The 12,678-nt window shown below is 36.9% G+C and overlaps 1 protein-coding gene and 1 non-coding gene across 2 annotated transcripts; one reads left to right on the top strand and one right to left on the bottom strand.

Moving 5' to 3' along the window:
- Positions 1 to 7,204: 7,204 nt before the first annotated feature.
- Positions 7,205 to 7,311, bottom strand: LOC113736152 (small nucleolar RNA R71). Its single transcript, XR_003459642.1, has one exon. It is a non-coding gene; the product is annotated as a small nucleolar RNA R71 (small nucleolar RNA).
- Positions 7,312 to 7,630: 319 nt separating this feature from the next.
- LOC113735519 (uncharacterized) lies at positions 7,631 to 9,114 on the top strand. Its single transcript, XM_027262520.2, has 2 exons — positions 7,631 to 8,476; positions 8,623 to 9,114. Exons 1-2 carry the CDS (start codon positions 7,631 to 7,633, stop codon positions 9,112 to 9,114), a joined length of 1,338 nt encoding a protein of 445 aa, XP_027118321.2.
- The last annotated feature ends 3,564 nt before the right edge of the window (positions 9,115 to 12,678 follow it).

The raw sequence follows: 12,678 nt of genomic DNA, 5'->3' as shown, positions 1-12,678 counted from the left end.
GTATCTGAATAAGTAGTAGGCTCATCAACTACATCAGTTTCTTCTGCGATAGACAAAGCATATGCAACCAAATTTGCATATCTTTGTGGTGGTCGAATATTCCTCCTTGGTCTATCTCTAGCAATGGAATATTCTGCTTCTTCTGAATTATTTTCATCAGTAGATTCAGATGCATCTACTGGCACTTATTGAATAGAAGGACCAGAACTATCAATCTCAAGCTCCACTTGCTTCTGCATACTATCATCTGTTTGACAAGAATTAGAAGACTCCTTCTTGGAAGATAACATAGAGAATTTATCAAAAGTAACGTCTCTACTGATTATAAATTTTGGAGATTTAGGATCAGAACACCATAATCTGTATCCTTTCACTCCAAAAGCATACCCAAGGAAAATACACTTTTTACCACGAAATTCCAATTTTCCATCATTTACACGCATGTATGCTGGACATCCAAAAATTTTAAAATCAGAATAATCAGCAGGAGTATCTCACCAAACTTCCTCAGGAGTTTTGAAATTAACAGCAGCAGAATGAGCACGGTTGACAATATAACAGGCCATAGAAATTGCTTCAGCCCAAAAATTCTTGGCCAACCCTGCGTTGGAGATCATGCACCTCGCTCTCTCCAAAAGTGTTCTGTTCATACGTTCGGCCACACCATTTTGTTGAGGCGTCATCCTGACAGTATGATGCCGAACAATTCCTTCATTCTTGCAAAATTCATCAAATTCTCTTTCACAAAATTCCATACCATTATCTGTTCTAAGTCGCTTGATCTGTTTACCTATCTGTTTCTCAATCAAAACTTTCCATTGTTTGAAAGTAAGGTAAACATCATTCTTATGTTTAAGAAAATAAACCCAAACTTTTCTTGAATAATCATCAATGAAAGTCAACATATACCTGTCACCACCCTTAGACGAAACACGAGATGGACTCCATAAATCTGAATGAATATAATCAAGAGTACCTTTCATCTTATGGATTGCTTGAGAACTGAAGCTAACTCTTTTTTGCTTCCCAAAGATACAATGTTCACAAAATTCCAGTGACCCAGTACTCTGACCGCAAAGAAGTCCCCTTTTGCTTAGTATGTCCAGGCCTTTCTCGCTCATATGTCCCAAACGCATATGTCACAATTTAGTGATGTCAGAATCAGACAAAGATGATGATGACGAAACTGCAACCGAGCCTGTGACAGTAGATCCCTGCAAAACATATAAACTACCAACCCTGCAAGCTTTTATTACAACGAGAGCACCTTTAAAAACCTTCATAATGCCATTTTCACCTGTGTATTTGCATCCAAGAGTCTCTAGAGTGCCCAAAGAGATGAGATTCTTTTTCAAATCAGGAACATGTCTAACATTAGTAAGCGTCCTCACAATACCATCATGCATTTTAATTATAATTGTACCCTTACCAACAACATTACAAGCAGCATTATTACCCATCAAAACAATTCCACCATTGTAAGATTCATAAGTGGAAAATAAATCCTTATTGGGACACATGTGATAAGAGCACCCCGAATCTAAAATCCATTCATTTTTAGATCTTATCCTGTCATCAGTCACAAAGAAAATACTTCCTTCATTCTCATCAGCTGCAACACCAGCTTCGGCAGTCTCAAAATTTTTCTCACCAGGTTTCCCTTTTTGTTTCAATTTATTTTTCAATTTGAAACAATCTACCTTAATGTGCCCCATTTTATGACAATAATTGCACTCCACATTTCTATGTCTGGATTTAGATCTAGATTTAGATCTACTTTTATCAAATTCTCTTCTCTCAGTTCTGCCCCTAACAACCAGACCTTCTACATGGCCTTCACTAAATTCCCCAGTAATATCCCTGTCTATCTGCTTCTTAGATTTTAATGCAGATTTAATTTCCTGATACGAAATTGTTTCTTTTCCATAAATCATAGTATCGTGAAACTGTTTAAAAGATTGGGGAAGGGAACACAAAAGTAACAGGGCCTGATCCTCATCATTATTTTTGAATCTATATTTCTCAAATCCATAATAATGGAATCAAATTTATCAAGATGTGAGAGTATAGATGTACCTTCAGTCATGCGAAACATATACAAACTTTACTTTAAATAAAGCCGATTCTCAACTGTTTTCTTCATGTACAAGACCTTAAATTTGTCCCACATGGCCTTTGCCGAAGTTTCAGTGGCTACCTCCCGCAAAACCTCGTCAGAGAGATTTAAGATAATACTGGATCTTGCCTTCTTATCCATCTCAGCAAAATTTGCTTCTTCACACTCTCTGGTTTTTTCTCAATTCCGTGTATCGCTAGATCAACACCGTTTTGAACCAAAATGGCCTCCATCTTGAGCTGCCATATCCCGAAGTTGACATTCCTGTCGAATTTCTCGACAACAGTCTTTGTTATTGTCATTGTTGCCACAAAATCCAAATCCTCCGAAGAAACTCTGAACTAGTTTGTTAAATCTGGCTCCAGGAAATTGGCAAAAAGATTTGTAGCAACCCCCAAAGACAAATAACAAAACAGAAATAAGTAAAGCAAGAACACAAGAATTTACACGGTTCGGTCAAATTGACTTACGTCCACGGGCAGAGGAGGAACAATATTTTATTATGAAGAAGAGATTACAAAAGATGCCTTAGGAAAGTGTTCTTAGGCCCAAAATACCTAATACTAAAACACAAGAGAGCCCAAAAATATTTAACTAAACAAAGGCTTAATGACTCAAAGGCCCAAATAGCCCACTAATGCTCTCTTGGTCTTGGTGCACTTAACCCCATCACAGGCCTACTATATTTATAGGCAACCAAGGGAAAAGTTCCCTTATACAAAAGCTGATGTGGGACAACGCCACACTAACAAATCTCACCATTATTTTGTCGTTTTATAAAGGGCAAATTCCACTTTACCCTCCTGTGATTTAGCGTTTTCTTACATAACTCTCTTATGGTTTCAAAAGCTATATATAACTCCCTTATGGTTTGGATTAAAGTGTCAAAGTGATGGGAATGATCATTCGTAACGGTGTCACCTAAAATGTCAAAATTACTCTTATGTAAAGTTGAAAATTATGTATTAACCAAGGGGAGTTATGTGTATATTTTGAAAATCATAAGGGGGTTATATGGTAAAGTATTAAACCATAAGGAGGTTATATGGTAAAATATAAAAATCATACAGGGTTAATGTGTCATGTATTTATAAGAGTAATTTCGACATTTTTAGAAGTTCCATTACGAGTGACTATTTCCGTTACTTTGACATTTTAATCCAAACCATGAGAGGGTTATGTATAGCTTTTGAAACTATAAGGGGTTATGTAAAAAAGGGTAAACCACAGGGGAGTAAAATGTAATTTGCCCTTTTATAAATGAACACAAATTGATTGGATTTAGATGGATAATGCAAAACCATTATCTATCCTTTGACCATTTACTTTCCCTTCTACTTGTATAAGTACCTCTCCAATAGTGAGTTCATTCATTGCTGCCGCTGACACTTCCGATAATCAATTTTTGGAAAAATTCTGGCATGGCGATACCCGCTGTTTGGCATAATTATATGAGGGAGGAGGCCAACCAGGTCCAATATTCCAAGTCACTTAGTTCAACCCAGCCAACGAAACCAAAAAAAAAGAACAGAAAAGAAAAAATTACCTCTAAAATCTCTACTTGGGGTGGAATTAGGTAGAGGTGTGCAAAAATTAGTAAATCCGAGAAATTCAATCCACAGCTAAGACAAAATAATCGAGATGTCTTATCTTGTTCGACAAAATTTGCTAACTCATATGCAACTCTATTGGCTTCCTTAATAATCTAATCCGTAGCTAAGACAATCAACCTTGTCAAAGATATTTCTATATCTATGTCGCAGAGACGCTCTGCATCATTCATCATTCTTCAGTAGATATTTGTTCGAGTGCATTAATCATAATGTGATGTGAATTTTGTCCTTAAATCTATTTGGCAAAACATGTAGCAGTGTGCAGTTCGCATGCACGGACCGGATCCGTTAAAACAGGATATCTGCTCAAGCAGATTGAGCAGATACCCTCTCTTATACATGAATAATCATATGAATGCAGATTGGATCAGTGGCTTAGATATCTCATCTGCTTGCACCCCTTGAATTAGACGCCATCTTCCATAGACTATGTGTAGTTCTTTCTTTTCTTTAATTTTTTTTTGTTTCTAATTAGATTTATATGGATGACAAGATAATTTATTCAAATCCATCAACTTAACATAGGCATCAATTTTATATGGATATAACCAGCTATGTTATGTTATGTTAATTTCAAAGCATCACTATGGTGAGTTCACTGTCTTGTCTGCATGGCATGATGCAGCCTTTTCAGCAAAATCTGATGCACAAACTTTGGAAGGAAGTGTTGGCGCTAGTGTATGTAGTACTAAAATAAACATGAAAAAAACCTCTCTTATGAAATTTGGAAGCATGATTGCTTTTGCTCTATCTCAGCTGAGATGGGCCAATTGGTTAATTTGTTTACTTCTATGAACTGCAAAATGAGACATTGATGGATCCTCCCTTTAAATACAGGACTTCGGAGGTCTTCTTTCCTTGTGAACGCACACGTTGAAACTTAATATTTTGCCGTTAATTGGACTCTTATATTCTCTTGACCTGATAGATACTGTGCCAATTGTAATGCTGATAAAAGCAGTCCATTTCTCCTTCCTGCATCGAAACGAAGGCAAAATCAAAAGAGTTCAATTCAAGCCTACGTACGGTTTGTTTTCCTTTCTCACCTTTTGCAATTTCTTTTCTAAAAATTTTTATTAAAATTTAGAATTCAATTATCGAATAAAGACTTTGCAAAGTCTATCAGTGGCATTTACATTACAAACCGATCATAGAGAATTGATAGTCAACGTTTACTGCCTCTAAATGAATTCCATGTGGCAAACTCAACAACATTTTAGTGAAATGTATTTAAACACTAGCTTAAATTGATTTCTGTCTATAAGAAAAAATACAAATAATTGTGATAGGTTGCAATTTTATCATTTATTTTATTATTAATTTCTCCTATTACCTGATCCGATGTGGATTAATTGTTGGATTCTACTCACTTTTAGTATTTTGCATTTATTTCAGGAAGTAGAACGAAAATATGATAACAAGTGCCAATTTAACAGGAAAGGAGTCCAAGTCACAAAACTTATTCCAGGGGCATTGCTGGCAAAGAAAAACTTTTGCCCATTTTAGTAATTGCCGAAGGAGAGGACGGCTAAAATATTTTTTTCCTTGGCTGCCGCACAGCAGAGAGCAGGGGATAGAAATTAGAATGAAACACAGAGAACTAGTGGACTACTTGGAAGCTTAGTTGTTGACTTTTCTTTGGGAGCTTTTCCTTCTTCGTATAAGGGACCTCTAGCTTAGTTTTTTTCTTTTTGGACTTTTCCTTTTTAGCTTTTGGCAGTGGAGTTCTCCTACGCATGTCAGGAACCTTATGAAGAATTGAATCATTCTCTGTAGTTGCTGGTTTTTCCTTATTCAATCGATCAAATTGAATTCTCACGAACAAGGCTAAGGGCCGCTACTGTTGCTTCAATTTCCTGTGGGCTTCGTTCATCAAAGATAAACTAATTTCATCACTCTAGTCAAGAAACAACGGAAACTTTGGTTCACCTAAAAAAATTGTGAGATCAATTTAATTTTACCTTTTTCTCTTATTTATTAGTATTCGCATATTCCTTGATTGCAACACTTATGATTATTTAATTAATTGATTGTCTTAAATCCGGATAATTAGTTAATTTGATAATCTATTGTCAATTAGGGCATTTAAATCCATAATTGTTTATTTGCCTTGAAATAGTGACAACTGGCACGATTAGATTTGTATCAGGGAGATATGCGGGCTAATATGAAATAACCCTGGTAGTGCGTTATTTGATTAGAATAGAACTCCTCTAATACGTAAGGCAATTGGAGAATTAAATCTTATGGACGTACCTAAGATTATTTCTCAATTAGAGTAGTGATTAATGGGCGTATCTTAATCACCGACACAGTAAGGAGGAGTTGACTGTCATCGCTTGTTTGACAATTATAACCTATTTATTAATAAATAATTGGAATTGCTTGTGCATCGATGATCAATTAGGTGAACCATTGATGAAATTATTTCTTGGCTAAGCATTTAATTATTATTGTCTTGATTTTAGTGAATTGTCATTTAATTTTTAGTTAGCTACTTTATTTTTAGTTAAATTGTTTTAATTGTCATCCTCTATACAAAAACACTCCCTGGGTTATTTTGGATTTCTAAAGAGACAAATACACCCAGTTCCTGAGAATACGACTCTACTTGCCATGTTTACAAATTAATAATTATTTGTGTAAAAGTCATCCCATTCGGATATATCGGATCAAGCAAACTCTTCGAAAACAGGGTGAATCAAGTAACCCATTACACACCTAGAGTCCCTACTCCAATACTTGGAATCAGATTTTGGCTATTTTAATTCGCAATTAGCTTTATTTTTATTATTGCATAGATTTCGACAACCTGTCAATTTTTGGCACCGTTGCCGAGAACTGGTGTTAGTTATTTGTTTCTTTTTGAGCTCATCTTTGTTCTAATTTTCTGGTACTTTTTGAATGTATGTCTCGTTCTTCTCGTACAGGTGAATTAATTTTCGACCTCGAGGTAGAGAAGACTGCGTGTAGAACAAGAAAAGAAACCAAACAATTCAGATAAGAGCACTCCAGTGCTGCATCTCAGAGACCTGAGCCAGAAGTTGAACCAATAGATTCGTTTGGTGACACTTCGAGTGATTCGGATCAAGAAAAAGTCACTATGGCTAATGCACGAACATTAAGAGAGTTGGCTGCTCCTGATTTAAATCAGTAGCCTTTATGCATTACTTTTTCGAGTTTGAGTGATAACACTTCATTTGAATTAAAATCTGGGCAAATTCATCTTTTGCCATCATTCCATAATTTACCAAGTGAGGAGCCTTACAAGTACCTGCAAGAGTTTGATGTCATGTGTAACAGTATGAAACCCCCGGAAATCACAGAAAAGTAAATAAAAATAAGGGTATTCCTCTTCTCCTTGAAGGACTCTACAAAAGACTGGCTATACTACTTACCACCAGGTAGTATCACTACGTGGGACTAGCTGAAGAAAAAGTTCTTAGACAAGTATTTTCCCGCATCTCGAGTTGCAAGTCTAAGGAAGGAGATCTGTGGTATCAATCAGCACCCAAGGGAGTCGCTTTATGATTACTGAGAGCGATTCAAGAAGTTGTGCATCAAGTGCCCTCAGCACCAAATAAGTGAGCAACTGTTCATCCAATAGTTTTACGAGAGGTTACTTTTCAGAGACAAAAGCATAATTGATGCTGTAAGTGGAGAAACATTGGTGAACAAAACTTCTCGGGAAGCATGGGAGCTAATTGAACGAATGGCTGAGAATTCGTAGCAATTTGGTACGAGAGAAGATGTCCCGATACGTAAGGTGAATGAGGTAGAGACATCGTCTATCCAGCAGTAGTTGACTGAGTTGACTTTTTTTGTTAGGCAACTGGCTGTAGCAAATGCATCTCAGGCCAAAGTGTGCAGGATTTGCACTGGTATAGATCATTCTAGGAAGATGTGCCCACTGATTCAAGAGAAAAGTGCGGAGCAAGTGAACATGGCTGGTCACGCGCCCGCGCTAAGAAAGCCCTATGACCCGTACTCGAATACGTATAATCCCTGTTGGAGAGATCACCCCAACTTTAACTATGGAGGATATAGGCAGCCCAATTTTGCACCAAATAGGCAGCAAGGGTACCAACAACAGTACCAACCTTGTCCGCCACTACCCCCTTCAAACTCAAGTTTGTCTATGGAAGAGATGATGAAACAATTAATTGCTAATCAACAAAAAACGGATTCTGACCTACAAAGTATGAGGAATCAACTGGACCAGATACAAAAAATGCAAAGTCAGATGAGTCAGATGGCAGTGGCAATCAACCGCCTAGAATCCCAAGTTTATGGAAAATTGTCGTCTCAACCTGAATTGAACTTGAAGAATGTAAGTGCAATAATCTTAAGGAGCGGGAAGGAAATTCAGGAGCCCGGACTCATGATTCCAAAGGACAAGGACGAAGAGAAGATTGAGAAAGAGCTTAAGGCAGAGAACACAAGCAGCAAAAATCCAGTGGTACTCCCTGACCTGATCAAAGACGTTAAAACTAATCCCCCTCCATTTCCTAGCAGTTTGGAGAAATCGAAAAATCAAGACAAGGAGAAAGAGATCTTGGAGGTGTTTTGCAAGGTAGAGATCAATATCCCTCGGCTAGACGCAATCAAACAAGTGCCAAAGTACGCAAAATTTTTGAGAGATTTATGCGTCAACCGAAGAAGGCAAAGGGATATAAAAGGGTTATCGTGGGGAAGAATGTGTCAGCGGTTCTACAAAAGAAACTCCTACCGAAGTGTGGGGATCCAGGTATGTTCACTATCCCCTGTAGAATAGGCAACACTTTGATTAGGAAGGTCATGCTGGACTTAGGATCATCGATTAATGTAATGTCTAAATCTATCTATACTTCTCTGAATTTAGGTCTATTAAAAGAAATTGGGATAATAATTCAGTTAGCTGACCGAACCAATGCATACCCTAATGGGTTGATTGAGGATGTGTTGGTCAAAATTAATGATTTGGTATTGTCAACTGACTTTTATGTATTTGACATGGATGATGATCATTCCCCTAACCCCTCACCTTTGCTACTGGGTAGACCCTTTTTAAGCACAGCACAGATAAAAATTGATGTTAATGAGGGTACCTTGTCCATGGAATTTGATGAAGAAATAGTCCACTTTAATATTTTTGATACAATGGAATATCTTGTAAACTCTCATTCTGTATTTGCTATTCATGCTATTAATTTCTTTGTGCAAGAATTTTCTGAGTTCGCTTGTAAGGATAAATTCAAAGTTGCTACGAGCAAGTATCAGGGGATGAAAGCAATTTATGAAATAAAAATGAATAAAAAATTAAGAAAGAAGACTGCACTCAATGGTTATTTGGATCTCGGAGAATGGCCACCGATTACAAGAAAAATTGAATTACATCCAGATTGAAGAGTAGTGTTTAATGTCTAGTTAAAAACATTAAAGAGAGGCGTTTATTGGAAGGCAATCTAATTTCTTTTAGTTGTTTGTTCGATTTGTTTGACTGTTTAAATATGTTTTCCTTGAGTTTGATTGATTTCGGGTTTCAATTTTCGTTTTGATGATTCGTAGGTGTCTCTCTAACATGACGCGTCCGCATCAAGTCGTATGGAGAGCTCATGGTCAGAAGGGTTCTTGCCTTTTTTAGACGCCTGCGTCAAGTCGTATGGAGAAATCATGGTCAAAAGGGTTCCTACCCTCTTGACGTGCCCACGTCACGTTCGCGGGAAAGGTAAGTATTCAAAACTCGAAGACAGTTTTCAATTTTCTGTTACTCTCTAATTTTAAATTTTGAAAATAAGTTTTGTCCATAATAATAATATTCAAAAAAATAAAAAAAAATAATTAAATAAAAAACTTTTTAAAAAATTTTAATTGCAAAAAAAAGAAGACTTTTCGTTTAGTTATAACTTTTGATTTTCAAAATTAGAATTTAAAAAAAATCTAAAAATGAAAAAAAAAACTAAAACTATTTTGCTTTTGTTTTTCTCTTTTCTTTTCATTCTTTTCTTTTCTTCCTTTTCTTTCTTTCTTTCTTTTCTTTTTCTTTCTTTCTTCCTCTTTTCTTTCTTTCTTCTCTCCTGTTTCTTCTTCTTTTTCGGTCGAGCACCCCTCATGCCCGCTGCCATCTCCTCCACCTCGTTTGCATGCCGCCGTCCTCTCCTGTCCACAGCCATTCGCTGCCGTCTTCCTCTCTTCACTACCACGCTTCTCTCTCTCACCATTTGTCTCTCTCTCTCTCTCGTCGATCCACCCCATCGCCACCCGCGAGCTCCTGTCTGCCTCGAACCAGTCGCTGTAGTCCAGCCTGCCACCAGCCCGAGCGCGCGACCAGCGTACACCACCTGGCGCGCGACCCTCCTCCAGCTCGCCCTCTGTCTCTCTCTCCAATCTCTCACACTCTCTCACCGACGCCACCCACAGTAACTCGTGCGGCCACTTCGCACGCCACCAAGCCTGCCGTCGCTGCTCACTCACCATCCACGTCGGTTAACCGTCACTTCCAGCCGCTCCATCATCGTGCTTCGGAAACGCACTTGAATTTGGCAGCCCTCATCTATCGTGCAGGTCTTACGCCTCACTTTGGTTATCACCCACCACTTTGACCCGATTTCAGGGAAATTTTGTTGCCATTTCTCCTACTTTTGATGTTTATTTGCTACATTGAGGGTAATGTATCATTTAGGTGTGGGGGGGGGATCAGTTGTGGTTCTAGTTTTTAGTAGTTTTTAGTTTTTAGGTGTTTTTCCTTTATTTCTAGTTTGTTATTTGTCTATCTTTTGTTCAGTTTCTTTCTTTCTTTTTAGTGATTAGCTCTCATGTGAATGCCAAAGTTTAATATTGGATTGTTGACTCTAATTCTATTATTGCCAAGTTTTAATAATAAAAGTGTATCGAATTAATGTGGTTGAGTCCAGAATATCTCTTTGGTGAATATCAGTGATTGCTTGACTTTTTTGAGATCTTGGTTAACTTTTCCAGGCATAGGGAATAATTGTTGGCATTTTCATGTGAATTGGTCCAATATTAACTGTAATTCTCCATGTTTGGCAATAATGAGGCTAGCTGCTCCTATTTTTGTTTTTAGTGGTGTTATTCTGCATTATTGTGTTATTTGGCTGTAAATAAATTTGACTGTACTCCGCTATTAGTTACTACTAAGTAATCGAGAATTTTCATCTAAAAGTATCGATTTGTGAGTCAAAAAGTAGTAATTTCTATGAGTACGTGGTCGTATAGCGATAAGAACTGAGTAACCGGATTCCTTCATCTGAAAATGTTGGAGTTCGCGTCAAAAGGCTCTAATAGTTAGAGACTAAGCCTTTTGTGCTATCTTAAAAAAAAAGAAAAAAGAAACAAAGGAAAAAATAAATAATAGAAAACGTGAAAAAAAACGTAGGTTGTGTTAGTGTGTGATAGAAGTCAGCTTGCCAATTTATGAATTTAATGTTGAGATTTTGATTAATATTTGGACCATTTGCTGATAAATGTTGTGCGCCATTCCTTTTTCTTAGATTAGTTAAGTTGAAATTGAAAGAGTTTGTGGTTTAGAAGCTAACCGGGGTGATGTTTCTCGGATTTTGATCACTGATATTTGATATATGATTTTGTCTTGGTATTTTGGCAATATGGTAGATGGAGCAATGATCATGGTCAAATATTAGTGCTTGTTTGCTGTTCTCATGCTTGAGAGTAAGCATAGTTTAGGTGTGGGGGGGATTGGTATGTTGCAATTTTATCATTTATTTTATTATTAATTTCCCCTATTATCTGACCCGATGTGGATTAATTGTTGAATTCTACTCACTTTTAGTATTTTGCATTTATTTCAGGGAGTAGAACAAAAATATGATAACAAATGTCAATTTGACAGGAAAGGAGTCCAAGTCACAGAGCTTATTCCAGAGACATTGCTGGCAAAGAAAATTTTTTGCCCATTTTAGTAATTGCTGGAGGGGAAAGGACGGCTAAAATATTATTTTCCTTGGCCGCCGCACAGCAGAGAGCGGGGGATAGAGATTAGAATGAAACGCAGAGAACTGGCGGACTACTTGGAAGCTTAGTTGTTGATTTTTCTTTGGGAGCTTTTCCTTCTTCGTAGAAGGGACCTCTAGCTTAGCTTTTTCTTTTTGGACTTTTCCTTCTTCGCTTTTGGTAGTGGAGTACTACTCCGCATGTTAGGAATCTTATGTAGAATTGAATCATTCTTTGCAGTTGCTGGTTTTTCCTTATTCAATCGATCAAATTGAATTCTCACGAACAAGGCTAATGGCCGCTACTGTTGCTTCAATTTCCTGTGGGCTTCATTCATCAAGGATGAACTAATTTTATCACTCTAGTCAAGGAACAACGGAGGCTTTGGTTCGCCTAAAAAAATTGTGAGATCGATTTAATTTTATCTTTTTCTCTTATTTATTGGTATTCGCATATTTTTTGATTACAGCACTTATGATTATTTAATTAATTGATTATCTTAGATCCGGATAATTAGTTAATTTGGTAATCTATTGTCAATTAGGGCATTTAAATCCATAATTGTTTATTTACCTTGAAATAGTGACAACTGACACAATTAGATTTGTGTCAGGGAGATACGTGAGCTAATATGAAATAACCCTGGTAGTGCGTTATTTGGTTAGAATAGGGCTCTTCTAATATGTAAGGCAATTAGGGAATTAAATCTTATGGACGTACCTGAGATTATTTCTCAATTAGAATAGTGATTAATGGGCATACCTTAATCACCGACACAGTAAGGAGGGGTTGACTGTCATCGCTTGTCTGGCAATTATAACCTATTTATTAATAAATAATTGGAATTGCTTGTGCATCGATAATCAATTAGGTGAACCATTGCTGAAATTATTTCTTGGTTAGACATTTAATTATTATTGCCTTGATTTTAGTGAATTGTCATTTAATTTTTAGTTGGCTACTTTATTTTTAGTTGGATTGTTTTAATTGTCATCCTCC

This window comes from Coffea arabica, chromosome 3c, assembly GCF_036785885.1.
Source record: "Coffea arabica cultivar ET-39 chromosome 3c, Coffea Arabica ET-39 HiFi, whole genome shotgun sequence".
NCBI lineage: Eukaryota > Viridiplantae > Streptophyta > Magnoliopsida > Gentianales > Rubiaceae > Coffea > Coffea arabica.
The sequence above is the reverse complement of the archived record's forward strand: the minus strand, read 5'-3'. Positions and strand labels throughout refer to the sequence as shown.